Source organism: Tiliqua scincoides, chromosome 2, assembly GCF_035046505.1.
Source record: "Tiliqua scincoides isolate rTilSci1 chromosome 2, rTilSci1.hap2, whole genome shotgun sequence".
In the NCBI taxonomy this organism is placed as follows: domain Eukaryota; kingdom Metazoa; phylum Chordata; class Lepidosauria; order Squamata; family Scincidae; genus Tiliqua; species Tiliqua scincoides.
Genome location: NC_089822.1, coordinates 77,533,585 through 77,558,063, shown reverse-complemented (window position 1 = coordinate 77,558,063; position 24,479 = coordinate 77,533,585). Strand labels below are relative to the sequence as shown.

Sequence of the window (24,479 nt, the reverse complement as noted above, 5' to 3'; positions counted from 1 at the left end):
GCCACCTCAGAAGGTGGCGCAAATATGAGCAGTCTGCAACTGCCCCCTGCCTCCTGGGAATGGGGCTGGGATAACTGCTGGATCCTGGCTCTACCTCCTGCTCTCAACCTGCCCCACCGTCCCAAAATGAATCCCTTCTGCTTCCCCCTCGCTCTCCTCACACCTCCTGACCTCCACACTGGCCGAGCTCAACCAACGCAACTCACCCGTCCCTGAGTCTTATGTAGGTATGGGCAGGCCAGCGCATGTCTGTGCACTGGCCTAACTCCCCTTATTTCAGCACAAAAGTGCTTTATGGCACTTTTGCAACAACAATGGGCCGATGCAAGTCCCGATCTGCCCCTCAGGATTGCGCCCTGATAGAACAATCCTATACATGTCTGTGCAGAAGTCAATCTCATTTATTTCAATGGCACTTACTCCCAGTTAGATGTGTATAGGATAGCAACCTCAGGGTATATTCTGAATTCCAATATGAACAGGTTTATGAACTCACGTCAGTGAACAATTTTGCCTTTTCAGGCATGGAGCTGTATTGAAGCAGAGTAATAGAACCCTCCTTTTTATTAAAAGAGGAAGAATCATAGCTCGTGGGAAAGCACATGCTTTGCATGAAGATCCTTGGTATCTCTAGCTAAAGTGATCTGTGTAACCGTGGAAGCCTGACATCTTGCAAAGCTAGTCAATCAGAGTAGAAAAAACTGGTCTATATCTGACAATATAAAGCAGCTTACATGAAAAGAATGAAGAAGTCCTTGCAAGTATGGAAGTTTCTAAACCCATTACAAAAAGTAGCTGGATTGAAGCAGTTGTGTGAAAGAACCTGTGCATTACCTTTTCAGCTAAGTACCACATGAAGGCAGAACATAGTTCCTCGAAGCAAGGATGTCTAGGAATGTTAGTGACACAAAGTTGAATATGATGATTCCTTTAGGAACAGCTTCCTCTCTTTCATGGTAGTGGAATGAAATTTTATTACATTAACAGGGTTGTTTTTTTTCCAACCAAATGGGTGTGGCTTCAAACCATGTATTTGCCACAATATGGTCTAAGATCTCACTTGTCATTAGCCTACCTAACCTAATTTTGGTAATTAGGATTTGGAATTTGTGAAAACAGTATATTGTTTTCAGTATCTAAATTAAGAGCAACCATCATGTTGAAAATAAACAGCCCAATTTTATCCAGGGCGTACAGTGGCAGATCTTATAATCTGCCCCCATAAGTCCCAGACCAACAGCGCAAAAGCCATACATGTTGTGTGTGCTGGGGCCACCAGTGCAAATAGTCTGAGGACCTGCACACATGACAGTCGCCTCTATATACCGTTCCAAAACTGTTAGGTTAGCAGGGGTGCATTGGGAGCAGGCTGGGCAGGGGTGAGGAGGGGAGAATTTCTGTGGCCAAGATCCTATCCCTCTTTCCCTTCTCCAAACTGCCTGTGGTGTCTCCTCAGATTTATGCCTGCTAAATAACTGGCATAGCTCTGAGGAGACCCATTGGTAGCTAAGCGGCTATGGAGGGGTAAGTAACAAAGGGCTCAATCCTACCCTGCGCGGGAACAGGCAAGCCAAGAGGTTTGCGCTGTATCCAGCACAGGATAGGGACCCAAGGCGACTCAGCCAAAGGCAAGGGTAAACTTTCCCCCTTATCTCCGGGTAAGGTGCCTTTGCCCCAATGGGTCTCCTTGGACTTGCGCCACCTCCTGAGATGGCACAAGACCGAGGACAGCGGAGCGGCTTCATGCCGCTCCAAACTCCCCAGAAATGAGGGTTGGGATCCAGCATAAGTTCTGGCTCCGCTGTAGACTGCTGCCGCCACTCACAACTTGTGGTGGTGGCCTAGAGACTCCTGATGGCAGTTCGCGCCTTAAAGTGCCTTACGTTGCAAGAATGCAAGTTCTGATGGCCTAAGGCCACTATAAGATTGGACTGTGAGTTAAATGTACCTGTGATCTGACTGAGTATAAAGCTGGTCGCTGTGTTCAAACTCCAGTTGCATCCCATATTTTGTACTCAACAGTTCCCTACACGCAGAGAGTTCTTGGTTGGCAACCTTCAGTCTCAAAGACTATGGTATAAGCCTACAGCACCCGGTATTCCCAAGCGGTCTGCCATCCAAGTTCTAACCAGGCCTGACCCTGCTTAGCTTCCAAGATCAGATGAGATTGGGCATGTGCAGGGTACTTAGTTACAGAGAAATAAAAACATCCATAGTTTATGGGGACTGAGGTTATAATAATTACTTCATCCATATTGTTGCATGATATTGCATATTTAGAAGAGAGATAATTTTTGCACCTGCCTACGTAACTACTGGACAGAAACATGTAACTCAATATAGGTTCTTGCTGTCCGCCAAAAATTTGTCACCATATTTTAAGTTGCTGCAGACTGATCTTGGCTTATTTTTTCTTTAAGGAATGACAGTAAGTTCCAATAAAGATGGCTCAGGGATGATAGTCCGTAGCATTATCCATGGCGGTTCCATAAGTCGTGATGGACGAATTGGTGTCGGGGACTGTATACTGTCTATTAATGAGGAACCTACCACTAATTTAACTAATGCACAGGCGCGAGCCATGCTCAGAAGACATTCTCTCATTGGACCTGAGATAAAGTAAGTATAGTCAAATACAGTTTAGTCAGTGAATTTTTGGTTGTTGTTTTTTTTTAAATAGAGAATAATTTGTATTCTGTAATTTTAATTCTTTAACTTTGTTGTAGGATTTTCTGTGGGTAAAATAAGTTGAAATTGCTAGTGAATGTCTAATACAAAACTATAAGGTTGTGATTCTTAATCATGCTATCCTCATACTCATATACAGCTTTTACTTTGTATTCAAGGGTTGCAACCTGATACACCAATGCAGCCCAATAGTTCAGTGCAATGATTTGCTGATGCCTGAAGGCTCTATTGCACACAAGAAGAGAGCAGCATCCAGTGCCCATGCCTTTGTATATTTTGCTTTTATTTTATTTAAACGTGTGTGGGTTCATAAGACTCAGCACAGATCACAACACCCAGGTGCAATCCGACAGAAACAGCAATTAAAGTTCTATAGCAAAGTATGAAACATTTCAAATTGTCATATAAATTCTAAAAAGGGAAGTTTTGCATTGTCTTCAGAATCTGGACCCTGGTAGGTTGCCCTGGAAAGAGGGCCCATCCACAGCAGAGCTGGCTCTCAGCCAAGCTGAATTTACAAGATGGAAGAATAAAATTTCAAGCAGTAACTCATCTGATTATCTTAAGATGGTTATGCTCATTAAGGGGGAAAGCAGTCCCTTAATGAGGACTGAAAGAGTCCCTGAGAGAGCTGCATGTGTGCTGAAATGAGCAGAAGCTCTGCTTGTGTGTCATCTTTGTAAAAACTATTTATATTGCTTTGCATCGTTGCACTGTCCCAGTTTCATTTTATGAAGATTTTATATTTTGTCTCTGGTTGGGAGGGACAGCAAGTGTTTATCCATCATAGGGGCAATCCTACTCTCTCTCAGAGCATGGAGGGAATGAGTAAACCATCCCGACTTCTCTCTTGCTAATTAATGATGACATCAGACTGTACGGGCTATATTCTCTTGATAGGGAAGATAGTTTCCCCTTCAGCCTATTCCACTTCCTGGCTATCATTCCTTCATTCAAGGAAGCAAGAGGACTAGATACTTTTGTACATGCATCTTCTTCCTACTCATGACAGATCTGGTGAGTTCATTGGGGCGTGACTACCTAGATATCCCAATGAATGGAGAGAAGAGCCTGGGAGTCCAATGCTATCCAACTTTCTAGCTCTGATGCGGCTTTGTCAATGGGGTGTGTGCTGCATCCTGCAGTAGGAGGGGGCAGTCTTGGTGGTCTCCTCAAGGTAAGGGAATGTTTGATCCCTTATCTGCATTGCAGATGCATCAGTGCTGGAAAGTTGGATAGAACTGGGCCCTGGATTTGCTGCGCTGGCAGCTGACTCTGCCCTCCGTGGGGTGAGAACAAGCATTATAACTCTTGGGACTGAAAACTTGTATTCAGAGAGATGAACTAAACAAGATTAGTTGGGAATGTTTTCATTACCTCAGCCAATTTTCTTTGAGGAATATTTTTGTAATGGAGAAGTGACTGAATACAAAAGTATAACAGAACATTAAGGAAGAAGAATGTTTTAAAGCATAACTTTCAGTACATCTTTGACAAATATCAGGAAATCATTACCCTTTTGTTTCACATTTCAGTATCCCCTGGAGGGTTGGAGCAGGGTGCCCTGTTGTTTCCAAACAGCTTAAGAAAAATATAATTTCTAAAGTAAAATACAGTCAGTGAAAAATAGCATGCAACATGGGTATATACACAGATGTTTTCTGCTGGCATATGCAAATGGAGTATCATTTTTAGTATATATTAAGAGTTCAAAGAACAGGAGCTGTGAAACCCTTCCATGGATGAACAAATTCCCATTGATTCCAGGGAAATAAGAAATGAATTTGTTAAATACATACTCTTTTTAACAATAAACCAATGTAGTTAAATTTAGTAGTGTCATTGTCACTGATTTAAATTTGTTGTATTTGCTGATACTTGTTGTATCCCAAGTTCAGTTACACAGAAATGTTTGTCATCTGTAGATAAAGCTTTTTTTCCAGCACTGTCAGTTAAGGCTGCAATCCTACGTACACTATCCTGAAAGTAAGTCCCATTGAACTCAAGAGGGCTTACCTCTGGCATAAGATTGGGCTGTGAGGGTGGCTACATTTGTAGCCCATGGATTGAAGAACTGATCGATCGATCGATCAGTTCTATCTATCTATCTATCTATCTATCTATCTATCTATCTATCTATCTATCTATCTATCTATCTATCTATCTATCTATCTATCTATCTATCTATCTATCTATCTATCTATCTATCTATCTATCTATCTATCTAAGCAGAAAAACAGATGTGTGGCTTCCCCACAATGTGTAGCTTTGCTTCTCACTCCACCTTGCGTTTCTGTAATAATATCTAGGGTCTTGCTTTGAGCAGCAGTAGCAACAGCTGCTTATAACATCTGCCAGATAATTACTGAGCTGATTCAGAATTCACCTGCCTGAACCAAACGTGTGGAGATGAATCTCTGATCAAGGAATAAAAGATTGATTGCAGTTCCATTTTTCATGCTTGTTAATAATCACCGCTATACACTCCAATAAAGAGCAGATGCTTTCTGGTGGAAGGTGTGGATAGAATGGAGGTGGAAAAGGGGGAAAGGAAATAAGAGTGAACATTCTTAACTATGTGTGCACACATCTCGCATTCAGCACAAGTCACTGACATTTGTTAACACCATTGTAAAAAGATGCTGCGTCGTATGCTTCACATTCTAGATCTTCTCCAACACCTGCTGATGATCAGGCCCCCTTTTATGTGTGAGTATTGGTGATTTAAAAGCTCATTATAGCTCTGTGTTGCAACTTGTCTGTTAAATCATTCATGCTTTCATAACATCCAAAATAGCCGGGATATATCCAGATATAGGTACAGAACGATATACACAGACACATCACACACATTGATGCTTTCATCTACTTAAAACCTATTAACAGAATTGATTAGTTGATTCATTACCCAGTTAAATTAAAGATTACAATGTGCAGGTAGTGTTTGGAAGGCATTTAATGAAGCTGTTTCTCCTTAAATGGCACAGGCCATTTAATGATGCATTGTTGGGGAATTTTGTCTTAAAACTGGTGACATGATATTAAGAGATCCCCATTGATTGTTTACAAGGTGTTGAAGACAATACCATGTTCCACTTGACCTGTGATATAGTACAGTGACACAGTATTTTTCTGGATTAAAACTGGAGGTACAGTTCACTCTACATTTGAATAAGTGCTGTATAGATTTTTCTAACAAGCTCACAGAACAGTGGGCAAACATCCTCTTTTAAGGGGTGTAACTCAATGGTAGAGGACATACTTTGCACACAGAGGTCCCAGGTGCAATTGCTTGCATGTTCCAATATGGTAGAGAAAACATTCCTGCCAAAAACCATGGCAATGACTATCAGGCAACGTTGGGCTATCAGACAATGATGGACCAATGGTCTGACTCCGTAGAAGTCAGTTTCTTCTGTTTCTATGCACGTGTAGAATGAACTAGGTATTATTGCTTTTCTGGTTTCAGTATCTCACCCTCCCCTTTTCCCAGTTAGTTAGCTCAGGGATAGAACTGTACTTTTGGAGAAGAGTGATACTACTGTATTCCCTGTGTGCCTGACAGTTGTAATGTGGCTGTATCAGGAATTCCCAGTGCATACTTATCCCTCCCACCTCACAACAATGGCACTATCTATACACTGGGAATGAAAAGGGAAAAATGTGTGCTTCAAGGAGTCTTTTCCACTGATGAGCATCCAATATGTTGGTTTAATTTTTCAGGGTAAACCTTCAGCTTCTGCTGTTTGTAATATACTAGTGTGCTCCATTGCAGTTTTGGAATCCCTGTATTAATGGGTTCAGTCTGATTTTATAACATGCCATTTCAGCATTACATACATATTGAATCATGAATTGCAGGACTAGTAAAGCTACTTGTATTCCAAAAATTATAGTGGTGATCTGATTACATGTAAATGTTCTAGTCTCTCCAGAACACTCTTTGCTAAGGTGATAATCACTGATATAGTCATGGATGTACTGATATCTGGATTAATCTCACTGTCATATTTTCTGAGACACTAATGTTTTATTCCCTCCACTATGTAACCAGAGAAATCTATTCAGTTATCAAGCCTGTTGATTGTATTTTGTAATTTGTCCTGAATGTGATTGCACATTGCATTATTTGGTACGTTTCCACCTTAGTAGATGCAACAGAATTTTTGTGTGGCTATTAAGTCAAGCATGCAATTGGTTTTCATTTATATTGCATGCTGCATCATGTTTACATCCCTGTCTTCTAACTTCATTTGATTCATGACATAAATCTGCTTTACTTTGCTGCTTTTTGAGTTCAGGGCTGACTTGCAATCACTTTAGTCCTTCACAGCTTTAGGTTTGCAGTCTGTTACGTCAACTGGGAAATGTAAAGTACAGGAGCCTGTGAACCACCCTTCCTTCTTTTTACTAGACTCTATTTCCTAAATTCTTTTTCAACCAATGATGTGTGAATTATGTACAGCTGGTGGATTCTGCACTGCTTCTGTTTCCAGCTAAGCCAATGACCTAGTACAGTGGTTCCCAAACTCCTACAGGGGAGTGGGGAACCAGGTAAGTGTTTGCGTGGGCGGGGAGGGGGCCAGGGAGGGTGACAGTAACAGTGCAGCAGAGATTGCAGCGCTGTCGTTGTCAAGGAACTTTTCTACTCACCTGGGGGGAAGCGCTAGCCTCCTGCAGGGTCCTGCAGGCTCACAGCCCCTTCTGATCTTCTCCACAGCTGCTGTAAACAACACTTATGTCCAATCTAAAGCTATACCTGGTTTTGGGGGAAAACAGGAAGTAACTTTCAATTGGAGATAAGGGTTTTGTAAACAAGCTGTGGAGGACATCAGAGGGGGCTGCGAACCTCCAGGACCCTGCAAGATGCCAGCGCTGCCTCCCCAGGTGGGTAAAACGCTCCTTGGCAGCAACAGTGCTGCAATCTCTGCAGCACTGTCACTGCCATTGGAGCAAAGTCACTCTCCTAAAGGGGGAATGCCCCTGCTTCCGGTTCCCCTGGTGGGTCATGACCCGCCAGTTTGGGAACTACTGATCTAGAATTTGGGACAACTGTCCAAGTCTTCAGAGGAAAATTCTTCTAATATTGGCTTTCCTCATCTCAGCTACTAGGGGACACATTTTTTTTGCCTGGTTCATATATTGGAAGTTTTAAATCTATTTCCCCCATAAAACCATTTTTACTTAATCTGCATTCATTATTTCCTATACTTTTCTCTTAGATGCAATCGTTCTAATGTTTTAAAAGGACTCTTTTCACTGCATACATATCACCATCTCTCTTATTAACCACTGTTGCTTCTCTCTTTTTAAAACAAACAATTAAAGAGAGAATCTTCCCAACAAGGCGGCATTTTATCCGGAATTGATACCTGCAGATGGGATGGGTAATTCCTAAGGATGTCTTCACAGATTTTGATATTTCAATCACCTGATCTTGTTTCCAAAGTGGATCTATTGCATTAGGAATGGTTGTTGTCATTGTTATTGATTTTAATTTCTGAATTTTGTACAAAGGACTGTGCATGCACAGCTTGTTGCACTTTTCAGTTCATCAAACACTACAAAAGAGTTATCTTAATGTGGTCCTTTGTAGGATAGCATCAATGCTTTTTCTTTAAGTTTTACCAAAGTGCAGGATCATATGCGTACATTAGGAAAACACTGCAGAGAAAGACATGATTGAATCATACATATGTTCACATCAATATTGCTTCATTGCAGTGTTTTTTTCAATATGCAGGTTGAGCCTACTTATCCATGAATTTCTGATCTGTAGATTTGGCTCAACGTGGGTCCTCTGGACTCCTGTTCAGCCACATTTGTCCCTACCTGAAGCCTCTGGAGGCCCGTAGAGGCTGTGTGCAGTCTCCACAGGCCTCAGAACAGCTCTGGACATGACCCCCAAATCCACGTAATTTGATATCACACAGAATTTGGTATCCATGAGGTGTCTAGGAACAGAACCCTCATGGATAATGAGGGTCCATGTGTACATCATTAATGTAGATGAGAAATAAGATGGAAGTGAGCTAAGGGAATGAAACAATATAGCAGTACTTCCCAAACTTTTTAGCATTGAGATTCACCTTTAAAAAAAGTTTCACTACCAGCGCTAAAACCTCTGTGGTATAAATGGTCATTGGGCAGCAGTGATACCCCCCCCCCCCAGTAGCAGGTTGTTTAACCCTTGATGCACACAGCTTAATCTGCCTTGTCAGTTTCACAATGCACCAAAAATTGGGTTGTTACCCACTGGAGGGCCACGGACTCACAATTTGAGAACCACTGCACTACAATTGTATACCTGCATTGTGCTAAAATTATGAAATTAATTTTAGAAAACCTACATAAATATAATTCTGCACTAGGGGAATTCAGGGCAGAGCAAATATGAGAAACCATAAAGAAACAGAGCAAGGGAAGCCTTCTAACTCTAGGAAAGACACCAGTGGTTGATAGTTTTGCAGAGTAATGAGACTTAGGCCCAAATCCTAACCAAATTTCCAGCGGTGTTATAGCTGTGTGAGTGGGATATGTGCTGCATCCTGCAGTTGGGTGGAAGTCATGGAGGCCTTGTCAATGTAAGGAAATGTTTGTTCCCGTAGCTCAGAGCTGCGTTGCCCTTACCACAGTCCTGGAAATTTGGTTAGATTTATGCTCTAAATGAATTTATTATTTCTTTTTCACATTTTTTTTTGCCAAAATGATGTATAAGAACAATAAAGTCAATTAAAATTTTTGAAGTAGAGATTTAAAATATTTGTTTTTGTTTTCCACATTTTTATACCACCCTTCCTCCGAGGAGCTTAGGGTGGCATACATAGTTCCTCTCCTCCTCACAACAACCCACTGAGGTAGGTGAGACTGAGTGATAGTGACAAGGTCACCTAGGAAGCTTCATGGCTGATCGGGAATTTGAACCTGGACCTTCCAGGTCTAAGTCCAACTCTTTAACAACTATACCATCCTAGCTTTATTTAAAGTGACAGGAAAAAAATATTAAAAATATTTAAAGTGATGGGAAAAAGCTCTCAGTAACAAAAGTTTGAGAAAAGTTTTAGTTGCCACTGCTGAGAACATCCTGCTTTGACCAGTGGCAGACCTCCCCAGCCCCTTGGATGCAACCCAAGGCTGCATCGGGGAAGCCTCTCCGAGGTTCCCCAGCACTATAAACTGTGTTTCCAGGAAACCAGAAGCATAGTTTCTGGCCCTGTCAGGAGCCTCAGAGAGGCTTCTGCAGGGTCCTACAGCCTCTTGCCTGGGGCATTTGCTCCATAGAAAATAATGGGAAATCAGCAACTGGCTTTGAGTTCCAGCAGTGTATTTACAGGAAAAATAATGGCATCTGGAGCGAGAATTTTCTACTAGTTTTAAAACTTGGGGAGGGACACATGGCAGAAAAGCTCCTATCAATACACTGAACCCAAGTTGTGTTACTTTCCACTCGCCTCTGTATTCTAACAGTAGTTTGGGTTTTTTCACTCAAATGATCATAGAGTCTAGAATACAACCCAATTGTGTCTTCTGTATTTCTATATTCTTGGTTTTGGGGTAATTACATTTCCAGTGAATTCAACAGGAGACTATTGACTTAAAAACCCAGTGCTTTGGCTACACTGGGCTGTGATCACAGCCTTACAATGTCAGTTGCTCATTTTGGAACCATTCCCCAGACACCTGCAGCATCTTCATTTTGTTCTGTGTTTTGTGTTTCAGCATTACCTATGTGCCAGTAGAGCAATTAGAAGACTATCAGGCCAGTTTAGGCCAGCATCCAGAAGGAACAATGCAACTAGATGTTTTTCCTTCCCATGCTGTCAGGTAATTAACTATACCCTGTTATTATAACCAACTCAACATTCTTTGCTTTAATTTTACCCATGCATTTATATCACATTGCTGGAATGCAGCTTGCTGGAAGAACACTTTTGCTAAAAATGATAGCAAAATGCTAGGTGTTTCTCTTTTTGGTAGTTACTACTTTAAAGTGATAATGGAATGTTAAAAAAACAACAACAGGAAAGACATATCCAGGTTAAACAAAGCGTAGCATATGATTTACCATTGTATATTAGACTATTGTCCACCAAAGTTTATGCTACAGTACATTTGTTAGCTTTTTAGGTGCCACAAGACTCTGTCGTTTTTGCTGCAACTGACTAACATGGCTCACCCTCTGCAAGTTGTTCCTATAATAAGAGAGGCTGTAGCTTGTAGAAGAGCATCTACGTTACATGTGGAAGGTCCTAGGTTCAATCTTTGGCATCTCCAGGTAGGACAGAGAAAATTCCTTTCTGAAACCTTGGAGAGCCACTGCAAGTCAATAATACAGAGCTAGCTGGATCAAGGATCTGACTCTGTACATGACAGCTGCCTTTAGGTCTTCTTGTTTTTTTTAAATGTGTATACCTTCTGTACAGGTTTATATTTTCCTAAGGCAACTGAGAGCCCAATCCTACCCCCCACCAGCCCAGACCCTGCAGTACGATTCATAGAGCATGTGCTGTGAGTTGGGGGCGGGGGAACCAGTCAGCTCAGGAAAGAGAAGTAAAAACCTCTTCCTGGTCTCCACTGGGTCTCCTGAGACCTACACCAGGTCTTCAGCTAGAGTAAGTTACATTACTGGGAGGGTTGGTCTGGCCTGGGAAGGAGTGATAGGATCTCAGTGTGCGCAACTGACACTGAGATTCTCCCCTTTCCCTCACTGGCCCAGCCTGCTACCTGCACCTATCCACATATAGCCCTCCCCTGCGCTGCCCCCACATCTGACCTATTGGTGTCAATGGGCACTGTTTTGCATTCTTGTGAGAATGGCCACATAGATATCCAGTAATATTTTTTTGAAATAAAGAAGTTACAGAGTAATTCCAAATTAGAAGTCCCTTCCTTAACCCAGTGGATACACTGAAGGTAAATAACATTTTATCATGTGATCTTACAGGGCTAGAAGTAGTTTGTAGAAAGAACTCATATTTTTGTTTTGTAGTCATGCTATTCTGGAAGGGTGATATAATTACCTCTAGGGCACAATCTTAGAATGCCTTTGGGCCAATGCAAGTCCCTTGTGCCTTGTGCCAGACGGTTGTGAACATGCTGTAAAGCACTTTTGTGCTAACTTAAGAGGAGGGAGGCCAACTTGGGCTCCGATCTGCTGATGCAAAGGTAAGCCCGCACCAGCTGAGCTTGTCTGGCACATAGGTTTGGGGGGGGGCAGAGGGAGGGCAGGCAGGCAGGAGGTAAGCAGGACGAGGCCAGGATCCGGCACTTATGCCAGATCCTAAACCTGGTTTTCATGTGGCGCAGATCTGAGTAGACCCAGTGGGGCTGCTACAGTGAGACACAGGGTAGGGGAAGTAATGATGGAGGATAGGAGTGAGCAATCTGGCTTAAAGGTTTTCATTTATTTTATTTATGTGGAACAGGGCTGTGATTTTGATACTAATGCTTCAGAACAACTAAAAATGACTTTTATAGCACCCTAAAAATGCTGCACATGCCTTTCTTCATTAACAGAGAAATCCCAGAACTACCAGAACGTGAAGAAGGGGAAGGAGAAGAAAGTGAACTTCAGAATGCGGGCTATAGTAACTGGACCCAACCAAGACAGTATGTGCACGTTTACTATTTCTTGTAACCCTCTTAACACTTTAATTTGGTGTACTGGGGATATATCAGCAGTCTCTATTACAGCGATTTTCAATCTTTTTTTTATCTCATGGCACACTGACAAGGCACTGAAATTGTCAAGGCACATCATCAGGTTTTTGATGATTGACAAGGCATACCATGCTGCCGGTGGGGGGGATCACATCTCCCATTGGCCCTACTAATAAATGACCTTGCCCCAAATTCCTGTGGCACACCTGTGGACCACTCGTGGCACACCAGTGTGCCACGGCACAGCGGTTGAAAATGGCTTCTCTGTTATTTAAATCCAGCTGGAACACATCCAGCTCATAACTGGATATTAAGATAAATTGTAATATTATTTATATATTGAGTGGTAACGTGGACAGTGCCCGTGATCACTTTTTTTCTGAAGCATTTTCTGAAGCATTTTATCAAATCATGGTTAGGCAATAGGGAATGCCTGAAAGGCTTACGGTCATCTCCTTTTTAGTATTCTTCCAGTGCCCCTCCAATGTGTGCATTTTTCCTTCCTGTTATAAGTCCTGATCGATGCTTATGCAGGAGATACAACTTCTATACAGTGATTGGATATGGATAGCCTCCCTAGTACTTATTCTTGAAATACCTTTAAGGCACTGGTTCCCAATCTGTGGTCCAGGGACCACAGGTGGTCCACAAGATCCTGACAAGTGGTCCGCAAAGTCTCAGAAGAAGATTGCCTTTGGCTACTTCCAGTGTGCTCCCCCACAACTACCAGAGAGGGCAGAGAATGAACTGCGCACAGCCAGCAACCCCCAAATCTTCACTATAAATAATAAATCTTCTGTAACCATTACAAATTTAATTGTATTTGCATACATGTCACTCCTGAACACTGTCAAATCTAGGAGGAAATTGACCTGCTACAGTAGGTCTTTGGCTTGTGGATCTGCTTACCATGAAGGAGTGTATCAAGGACACAGCTGTGGGTCTACAGCTGCTAAAAAGTACGTTTTGGTACATCCAGGACACTTTCCATTCTAGTGTAAGCCTACGATGATCTAATTTTCTGCAATGATTTTTGATATTTAAATTTTTTTTAGAGATTTCAGTGTGTTTGGTTTTTTGTATAACTGTATCTAGCTGCCGACACTGTGTGGGCAGGTAGACCTGGGCTCCACACTGGGAAGTAAGGTAGACCTGGGCTCCAAAGACTTTTCTTGCTGTTTCCACCCACCCCCTGCCCTGTTTTGCCCCCTCTTCACCCTTGTTCTGCCCACCCCTGTTGCCACCCCCACTCTGTTTCACTGCTCCCCTTCCCCTTTGGGAGGGGCACAAAAGAAACATTGTACACCCTGATGAAATTCCTCTTTGAGGCACTGGTTGCATGTAGTCTACACCAATTCCAGTTTTTGTCTCAGTAGTCCTTGGGCTCCCAAAGGTTGGGAACCACTGCTTTAAAGAAATGTCCTCATGCAAATACTACTGAAATTGCCCATTTGCAGCAAGTTAGGTGCAATGTATATGTGTGCAAAATCAGAAAGGTATAGTATTTAATTATACCAGTTACTTGAAAATTGTAAATATTCTGACTGGCAAAGTGGAAAAGAAAGTCATAACGATTGCATAGTACCAAATGAGCTTCTTTATACAATGCCCAAAGCATGTGGCAAACCTTTTTTTTCTGGACAGTAACTTCAGAGTGCAGGTGTAGAACTGTGTGCTTATTCTTTTCTAAAGCAGTGCAGTTGCATTCATGAGAGACTCGTGGATTTGTGAGTCAGGATCAGTGAGCAGTGGTATTTCATGGCCTTTTGCTTTCCTGGAATTCCCTTTCAAAAACTTTAACGTGTACTGTGTCCCTGAATAGATATCCCACCTTTCCTTAGATCTGCCTCCTCTGTTCCAGGACACTAATGAGCACAGTTCCCCAAATCATCTGTTCCCCCCCCCCTTTTTTTCTTAGTTACACTCAGGCAGGCTCAAGTGGTTTGTGACAGGCAAACTGGCTATGACTGTGTTTCAGAGAGTGTGAGTTTCAGTGAGCGAGGACCAAATCACACAGTCATTTTAATGTGATGCTGACGTAGCAAAACTACAACAAACTGCCAGTGGCAAGTTTGTGAATAATAAAACACTTGTCAAGACTGTGGACCAGATTTGACCCACTCGTTGAAAACTTTCCAGGATGTGGGTTTGAGGAGCAATATGGTAGTTGGCATGAGGCAGTGGTCATTTGGGAAACTGCTGAGGTTTTTCTTACCAATTAATTTCCATATTGGCAGCCCTCATGCTGAAATAGTAATTGACATGAGTATGAATCCGTGTCATGGCCTAGATTTCATTTTCAACCTGCATGATGGAAAAATGCAAATTTCTACATGAGAACTGAAACTCGTGAAAATCTAGCTCAGCCCTAAAATATGCTCAGCAAAATTTCAAAAGAAGGAACCAGTGATATAGATGCAGTCTGTTTCTTACATGTTTTTTCATTGTAGGGTTGAGCTCTGGAGAGAACCAAGCAAGTCCCTGGGAATCAGCATTGTTGGAGGACGGGGAATGGGGAGCCGCCTGAGCAGCGGTGAGGTCATGAGAGGCATCTTTATCAAGCATATCCTTGAGGACAGCCCTGCTGGCAAAAATGGAACCTTAAAAACAGGAGATAGAATAGTAGAGGTAATGAGTTGCTTTTCACTTACGCGTATGGATCGGAACTATAGAAACATTTATCACAAGTCCTGTTGCATATGCAGATGGTTCTGACGACTTCCAGAAGCCTGAGAAAACAAATGAATCTTGCATCTCTGATTTGTATCCTGCAAATACCAAATACCAATTCGGATATTCCTTTCCATAGTTCTGAAATGCTGTCCTTCTTCCAAACTGTTTATATTGGATGGTTAGTTCTCTGCTAACCATTGAAGGTTATTAAAGAAGCGAAGGTAGCTCTTGCTTTGAAACACGTACTGTTAGAATGGCAACTAACAAATAGCACGCTGTGTCTTGGTTTCCAGCTTCTGTAGTGGCCAGCATATGAATAGATTTGTCACACTAACACTATAACCTTATTTCCTTTGGGTGCCAAATTAGGCATTTGAGTTCTTGCCTGCCATACCTGCATGAACTGAAGCCCCCTTTCAGGAGATTGATAGAGATTAGCGTTCTTTGGTAAAGCTGTATTTTTGCAGCGCATAAGAAAAGTGCATCACCTTTATCTCCCCCCCCATTTACTTTATACAGTACTTTTCTTTTTGTGCTTTATACGTATGTTAATTAAACCTCACAGCAATCCAGTGAAGCATGTAAACACAATCTTGATTTGGAACTATGAATTATTTATGTCTTATTTGCAGAAGTGCTTTAGAAACTTTGTTCCCTGCTTGCATATTATGACTCATACTGAGACTTTCCTTTGAAGAGAAATAAGCTCACATGTAAATTAAAATGCACAGATGGTTAGTCTGTTTACGGAGTTTAAAAAAATATATTTTGAATCTATACAGCTCTATTAAAGACCAAAGTGCTTCACAAACATTACCAATCAGTGCTAGGGGGTTATGTTGAAACAAGTGTGAGCAAAAAGATGGTGGCTTCCTTTCCCGTGGAAATAAAGGCTATAGCTCAGTGGTAGAATATGTGCTTTCTATGTAGAAGGCCCCATGTTCACTCCCTGGCATTTCTAAGTAGAGCTAAAGACCCCTGAAATCTTGGAGAGTTGACCCCAGTCAGACAAAACAAAGCTGAGTTAGATGAACAAGTGCTCTGATTGAGTATAAGGCAGCTTCATGCGTCCACACTGCACCCTTCAAAAATTTCCTCCTGTGCTATTGAGGGACTCTCAGAACAGGATAGTGTATGGTGCATCTGACAGGAGAATCCAGTAGAATCAGGCAAAACCACTTTCAGGTCATACAGTACAATTGTGTACAGTTGTGATCCACAAGGTGCTACTCCCCTCATGGACCACAAGGGGCCACCCCCAAGCCCCTACCCCCCATTGGGCATGTCTGAAGGCCTACTGAGGGCTGGAAAGGCTGCCTGCTACCTCCTCGGCCCCCAGAAGGCCCTCTGAGGCCTCCAGAAGGCCTAAAAATGTCACTTACAGTTTCCTCAGGCAGCCTCCCTAGCCCTCAAAAGTCTTAGAAAGTCCTGGAAAGACCAGTTTTAAAAAGTGGCAGGGAAGGTGGTCACAGTGGCACCCCTGGGTGGCGCCCCAGCGCATTTGTCCCCCCATCCCCATCAGGTATGCCAGTGGTCTGGTATTTATTCACAGAAGGTGTCTCTGACCAATTCTAGTGGATTCCAGCCGTCTCCTTGGAGACTCACTACACTACATGCCAATCTGGTTCTGAGGGTCCCCTAACTTAGTAGTGGTCTTTGGGGGGTGCAGTAGAAGGGGGCATAAAAGTTCCACAAGCTTTCTTCTATTTGGCTGCTACCTTGTATCTCTATTTTTCCAGTAGAAGAATTGAGGATTAGAGACAGATTGTCGAAGGCTGAGGTGAAATTTATACCAGGAACTTTCTGCCATACACTCATAGTTAAATACACCATCTAGCTTTTGTCCAGAGCCTTTGCATTTTCAAAACAAAAGACAAATGTTAATGGTGTTATTTCAAAGATGATACTAGGAATTAAATGCCCAGATCACATCAAGAATATGAGGTTCGATTGCTTAATTCTCCAATTCAGCTGGTTTGCCATTTTTAAAATGTTTTGCTATTTCTAGTCATAAAATATTTATATTCATTAAATCATTTACTGTTTAAATTAGTGACAAAACTGAATAGGTCAAACTCTATTCAAAGAACCTTTTTTTTTATGGGATGGTTGTCAAGTGATTTAAGATTCTCAGTTTTAGGGTCTCCTTGAAATGCTACCCTGTATGTGGTCTTGATGCATCAAAACATTGGAACTGCTGTTTCCTTTAAATCTCATAAGGAGGGCTAAAGTGAGGATAAACTTACCGTTGATATATTTTTGTTAGCTGACAGTGCAACAGAGGATTTGAATCTGATTGCTAGAAATTCTGCTTACCTTTTGAGCTATGTTGACCATCGTGTTAAGCCAGGCATTCCGATTTCAGGTGGACGGGATTAACCTGAGAGATGCGAGCCATGAACAAGCTGTGGAAGCCATACGAAGAGCAGGCAATCCCGTAGTCTTTATGGTACAAAGCATTATAAACAGACCAAGGGTAAGCATCCAAACTGTGAAAAGGATATGAAGAGCCAACTGAGGGGAGAAAAATGGAGCATCTGAGGTGGTATTTATTTGGGAATGGCAAGAGGCATTCTCCTGCATGCCCCAATACTGTCAAAATAAGAGCAGAAATTTATTTGGAATTGTAATTAGCTCCTTGATCTTAAAATAGCTTGAAAATCTATTTTTAAAAAATGCATGTGGAGGACAGTGCATACTTCTATAACCCAAAGAAAGTGGTAGATGCCAAAATCATGGCCAGTTTGTATATGCAGAAATTGTACGTGCAAAATACTTATGGCTATGTAGACATCATGGGAAGGTTCTAAGGCCTCTTCTACACCAAGTTGTTTTTTGTTCCATGAGCATTTTCATTCAGTGCACCTGAAACCCCACTAGTCATACAGTACAGAGCTGCACATCTCACCTTATTTTCCTCACTATCAGACATGGCAGCCCTTAGGAAATGCAGGACGTACAGATGCTGCACTAACCACATGGGCCACTGTTGCAAAAGGAGTCCAGCTCCCTGTACCCAAGCATACTTCTTTGTTCTAATACTTTTGTGATGTGAGGCACAGCTCAGGAGTGATGGAAGTTTACTGTGCAGAAGTACAGTGCATGTGCACAGATAGGAGTGTTTTACTTTATGATTTTTGCCGCTGCCCTGCATGGGAAACACAAACACTTACAAAATAGTGTTAATATAGTTGCTTGCATCCCTTGAAACTAGACTTCCTCCTAATAGATTCGCTATATGCTGCATGATTGATTTACTAGCTGTCTCACAACTTTTTATTTCCCAGCCAGAATCTCTCTATTGCTCTTTACCGTCCTCTGCTCCCAGTGGGCAGAAACCTAACAATCCATTTTACCATCAGTCATCCCAGGTAAAGTTGCATGGAGTAGCTTTGCTAGATGTTGGTCATTGATATGCAGGATGCTAATCGAGTCTTGTGCATTTGCTGTGGTATGGGCAAGATATCTGCTTAATGAATGTTTAGGACACAGAAGTAGTGCCATTAGTTTGTGGTCTTTATGTTTGAAACCTTTTGCTAATGTTTATAGCAAGCTCTATAAGGGGATTTCCATTGTTTGGTCATAGGCAGCCAAGCGGAGACCTAACCATGTTATTTATTGAGAGTTGCCTTTAATGAGATTTCATTAAGCAAAATATAGCCAGCAACTGTCACTGTTTGATGTGGGTAGAAAATAGTTAAGAGTGTAACACAGAAGGTATTAATGAATACTGCTATCCATCATATCTTTGTTTTGGAACAAGTTTTAACATATATTTAATGTCATCTATTGTTAAATAAGTGTTACCTATTTCTAGTTCAAGTTTTCTCTTATTTGCAAAGGATGAAAGTCACAATGATAAATTTCTGTGTAATTGTGGGTGCAATCCTAACCCCTTATGTCAGTGCTTTCCAGTGGGACATGTGCTGCATCCTGCCGTTGGGTGTCATTCATGGAGGCCTCCTCAAAGTAAGGGAATGTTTTTTCCCTTACCTCAGAGCTGCATTGCCCTTATGTCAGTGCTGGAAAGCACTGACATAAGGGGTTAGGATTGCGCCCTATGTTATATAACATTTGCTATCAACTTAATTTATTGGTATGTTAATTGTAAATACAGTAATTAAGAAAACGTTTGTGTGGGCTGATCCTGTCTGTGTTCACTTGGAAGTAAATCCCATTGAGTTCAATGGAACTTACTGTCGAATACAGAGGCATAGGATTGGTAGGAGGTCAGGAGTGGCCCATGGGCTTGTGTAATCTCATTATCCCTTCTTCTTCCTCCCTTTTGTAGTCCTCATGTGTGAGAATTCTCTTTTCTCCTCCAGTTTTGACTTCTAAACTATCCATGATATATGATGATGATTATCTAACCAGGTGCTAATCATAGATAGCTCAATCATAATTGACCAATTTCTAATCATGGTTACAAATTGTAGTTTAAAGCTAGCTACTGTTAGCAAAAATAAAGGCAGTATAGTGTGATGGTGTACCATGCTTATTTCAAAAAGTGAGGTGAACGGGAAGTAGCACACAAGCCTGTGGACTGTTCCTAATCTCTTATCCATTAGGAGATTAGTCAGCAATACATTTGCACCAGGCCTACGTTTGTATTGTTCTCCTGATATCAGATCAGGACTTTAGTAGCATTAAGGGGCAAGTTGCTGTAATTGCACACTTGAAATGATAGCTATAAAGAAGCCACAAATACCACTGATTTGACTACAAAGCTAAGCTTTCCTAAATCAGATTATCAGTCTTGCAGTTTGGATCAGCCAGGCAGCATCACTAGCAAAGATTTGGAAGACTTCATCATCATTCTTTATTTACGGTCACAGACCCAACATAATTCGGAAGACTTGAGTGTGGAATCCAATGCCTATTAAAAGGCATTGGGCACTATAAGAGCTACACCTTACATTGGGCGCAGTAAGAGCCGTAAGGGCTAATTCACACACATATGAATACTTGGTCTCATATCACCAAGTAACTATAAATCTCAACATGTGAATTTCCTCAGTTTAAATGTATTGCCGTTTGAAGTGCTGTGAGTGAATCTGGAATCTTTGTTGTATTTCATCCATGACCCCTGTTTCACACATGCAAGTCATCATTTGATTTCTAGTCACCAAGCAAAACATGCGTATGTGGACATATCCTAGTATACCTGCCTTTTTGTTAGCGAGCCCCTTTCTGTTTCTTTTGTAGAACCTCCCTGTGTCTTACCTGCAGTACAGCCCTTGCAGTAAGCCTCCTGCCTTCAGCAGCACTAACCCTTTTGTTGATCCTCTGCAATTCAACACTAACAAGGTTGGATGATGACTGAATATTTGTGATGGTTTTAGTGAAAAGGTGTATGTGTGTTTCTTTTCTCCGCCCCTTCCTCAGTTAATGTTTATAACAAACTTTAATAAGCAAAGCCTTGGTGGTACAAATATTCTCCCTGTGAGGGATAGGCCCAATATAAGAGCCTGGGATACTCATCCAGAAAACCTCACCCTTCGTTTAGTCACCAAAATAGCTGACCTGCAGTTAAGCTGCGACACAGTGGCAGCAGGAGCTGCAAAGGCCTTGGTGACCTACAGGCCCCAGTGTATCATTGTTTCAATTTAGAAAGTTGGTGATACACAAAGCAGTGAATCCTAGTTGTATTATTATATGTGGAAGTATGAATTGGATAAAACATTAAAGTTATATTAATTGGCAGTATGAGCAGAAGTCTGATGCTTTTGGAAAGCATTATAAGAAATATATGATTTTTTTCCTCCTAGAAATAAACTGGTATTGAATATGGATCATGTAGAACAGGGGTGTCCAAAGTTTTTGGCAGGAGGGCCACATTGTCTCTCTGACACTGTCGGGAGCCCTGGGCAAAAAAAGAGAATTAATTTACATTTAAAATTTGAATAAATTTACATAAATGAATACATTAAAGATGAACTTATATGAATGAATGAAGGTTTTGCAATAGCTCAAGGCCTATAAAAGGCCTTGCACAAAGCAAGGCTGGCCTTTCCTTTGCTGCCACTGCTACCTCACAGACGTGAAACAGCAAGCAATGGAGGGAGACTTCATCCCACAGCTCACGCGAGAGGTCAAACAGCCGCCCTTATGCTGAGAGCAGTTGCGTCAGGCCAGTGTGGGCTCCAACAAATCTCCAGAGGGCCAGAGGCTCATTGGAGACTGGGGGCTCCCTGAGGGCCGCACTGAGAGGCCTCAAGGGCCGCAAGTGGCCCCAGGGCCGGGGTTTGGGCACCCCTGATGTAGAACATAAATGATCGACTGCAAGCTACACAAACTTGTTACATAATGTTTCATTGAGCTCAGTGGGATATATTTCTGTGCTTCGGATTGCACTGTATATTAACTGTGTATATGTATACCTTTGTGTATCACCAGTCACTAGGTGGTATATAATTTCCCCCACCCACCCAGTGAGAATAGAATTTCTGTGATCAGTGTTGACAATTGTTATATGCCATCAGTAAATTTGAAATCCTCGTATATATGCAAGGATTTTTGATTGGGGCCAAAAACAGTACTTGTGCAACCAACTAACAGCCCAGTCCTATAGGGCTTTTATGCCAGAAGATCCTGTGTTCTGCTGTCAGAAAGAGTGCAGCAGCACAGTAAATGGTGTGTTCCTGCAAGTGTGTCAGAGCTGTCAGTGCAAATGGCCAGCAGCTCCACACATTCTCCACCAACAGACCTGACCCTTGCCAGAGCAGTTAACATGCTGGCAAAGGTGGTTTTCGGCAGGGGGGGAGGGCAGGGGGCAGAGAGCAGCTGGAGGGGTAACAGCATGCACCAGGATCCTCTTCAGGTTTTCCAACTGAACCCTCTCCTTGGATGTACACTAGCAAAATAGCTGGATTGGGTCCTAGGAGACTGTTGCTGACTAGCCAGCCTTCTGGGAGAAGTAAAAGGTTTTTTTTACTTACTTCTTGCTGACTGTCTAATTACCTCCTGCAACCACTCCATCAGTACAACTACATACTGGAAAATAATAGGAATAGGATTGGGCCATAAGAAAGGAAACTAGTCTAGGCTTCAGATTTTTTTCCCCAAGTATGATTCTGTCTGTTGGTTGTTAACAATATAATGGAAATGGGATATAACTGCTTAAATATGATCATTTTACATGTACATGTACTTTGTTACAGGTTAGAACAGTTCCTAAACACCGTTCAAACACATGGATCACAACCCACTAGCCTGGGAAGCACTTGATCTTGGCCCGTTAAAGGGCTGGGGGGTGGGGAGGCAGCGACATGATGCTCAGGACAGAGGGTTTTCTTTTCTAAACTCACCTCTGCCAGCCTCGGGGGGGGGGGGTGCAGGGAGCCCCACAGACGCCTCTGCAGGATTCCCCAGGCCTTAGAAAAGTTTAAAATGGCAATCGGAAACCACTTTTGGTTCCAGTCGTGATTTCCAATCACTATTTTTAACTTTTCAAAGGCTTGGGGAATCCTGCAGAGGCGTCTGTGGGACTCCCTGCACCTCCCAGAGGCCAGCAGAGATAAGTTAAAATATCTCCCTTTGTCCCCAGCAGCGGCACTATCCTGCGGATCACATAGCTGTCTTCTCCCCACCCATGAAAAGACAGTGTTTTCCAAACTTCTGAGAAGTTTTGAAACCACTGGGTTAGAGAATCAGAAATTTATTTGGCCAGTAAGTATCAGATATCTCTTCCAAGAAGCTCTGGGTGCTATAGGTAAATAATTTGCTTAAGTTCTCAAACTAAAATTACTCATACATATTACACATTGTTTGAATGTACATGCAAAGGGTTTTGCAAATAGAAGCAGGTGCATAATTTTCACTTTTTGATTGGAGGACTGTTTTTGTAATTTCTCACAGGAGAAATAATTAAGCTCTTGTATGGCCTTCAGAGGCATCTGTTGTATGGTGCCACAACAGGGTAACAATTGAAGCCATTTCATATTGTTTGAAATCAAATTTCTTTACAGTCAAGTTCATACAAAGTCCATGCCCATTGTAAGAGTGTTACTGCACAATCCTGATGTGGCCTGCCACCAAGAGTTCTATGTTAAATAGCCTGCTGTTTTCTATTACCATAGGATATGCAGAATCCAATTAGATTTACAACCAGTTGCTCCCCATGTAACCCCTTTGCTCCTACACCATTTAAGGTTTGTCTTAATTTGTAGTTACTATCCTAGTCAATGTGTGTGTCATACTTCTTGTGTGTTCTGTTTCCACGTTTTGCTTGGCCCTCTGCTCATCTCAAAAGGGCTTCTTGTACCTTCCAAATTTATCTGCTTCTTTCAAAGTGATGTTGCTTTGTGTGCACTCACTGTCATTCAAAATGCTTGTCTGATGTCCACAGGATGGTACTCCAAAAGATTCAGAAATTATCACATCTTGTATGTTGGCTACCATGTGATGTTTAACTTCTGTATGGCCTTATTCAAAGAAAAAGGTTTTATGTCTCTGTAATAAGACTCCCCAGTTCCACTCCCCCAAATCAACCTTGCCATTCAGTTCATGTATAGAGTCTCTTTTCGAATTACATCAGTGGTATGGGAGCTACTTCCCATGACATAGACTGAAGTATTTGGTGTTCAGTGATAGATCAAGTGCCATGTTCATAGACATATTGGAAATGCATTTACCACAGTGTGAAAATATTAGTAGGTAACTTCCTTTATAACAGGGGTGGCCAAACCACAGCTCGCAAGCCATGTGCAGCTCTTTGAAATATAATGTTATTTTCATTTCATTAACCTTTATTAGGCATAAGCATGAATACAAATAAACAAAGAACAGAAATGGCCTGTCCCCCAGGCCTCTGAGAGGAATTTTATCAGGGAGTACAAAGTTTCTTTTGGGCCCCTTTGCAAAGAGGGAGGGGTGAAACAAAGTGGGGGAGGGTGGTGTCGGGCGAGCAGAATGGGGCAGGGAAGGGCGAAGCAGGGTAAGGGGAGGGCAGAGACAGCTGAAAAAGACTTTGGAGCCTGGGTCTACCCACCCATGTGGCATCAGTAGTGTCCCCAGCATCCACAGTCATGGTAGTGTCCCCAGCATCCCATATGGGCAACAAGTCTGAGTAGATAGGAAAATGTCAGATCCCAGGAAATTTCTGGGGCCCCCTCCTTTGGCTCCTGGGCCCCCCTTTTGACCCTGGGCCCAGGTACAAATTACCCCCTTTAGCCTCCCTCTCCTAGGCCCTGCCTGCCCCTAACATGGGGGTTCCCACAAACTCATATATTACCAGCTCTAAGAGGAGCAACTGATTTAACTTTGAGTCTCTGGATAATAGCAAAGAGATAATCAGTAAAGTGGGTAATAATTGACTTATCAGAAGTAGAAAGAAGGGAACGCAATGTTACATCATCGGTCCCCAAGTAGCAGGTCAGTCTTAGGTTAAAAAAAAAAATACGTAAATCTTCATACCAAGGATAATAAAATAAAATACAATGCGTCAAAGATTCAGTATC

At 42.1% G+C, this 24,479-nt stretch overlaps 1 protein-coding gene across 8 annotated transcripts in view; it reads left to right on the top strand.

The window, feature by feature from the left end:
• Positions 1 to 24,479, top strand: part of MPDZ (multiple PDZ domain crumbs cell polarity complex component) — a 127,619-nt gene that overhangs the window by 67,352 nt on the left and 35,788 nt on the right. For 3 of the 8 annotated variants that reach the window (XM_066613402.1, XM_066613399.1, XM_066613397.1), the window contains 6 exons: positions 2,421 to 2,619; positions 5,356 to 5,397; positions 10,408 to 10,512; positions 12,205 to 12,297; positions 14,799 to 14,976; positions 17,387 to 17,497. In XM_066613402.1, the coding sequence (XP_066469499.1) occupies positions 2,421 to 2,619; positions 5,356 to 5,397; positions 10,408 to 10,512; positions 12,205 to 12,297; positions 14,799 to 14,976; positions 17,387 to 17,497 (728 nt within the window). The remainder of the gene's footprint in view (positions 1 to 2,420; positions 2,620 to 5,355; positions 5,398 to 10,407; positions 10,513 to 12,204; positions 12,298 to 14,798; positions 14,977 to 17,386; positions 17,498 to 24,479) is intronic. The other 5 variants (XM_066613404.1, XM_066613398.1, XM_066613405.1 and 2 more) reach the window with 3 other exon arrangements.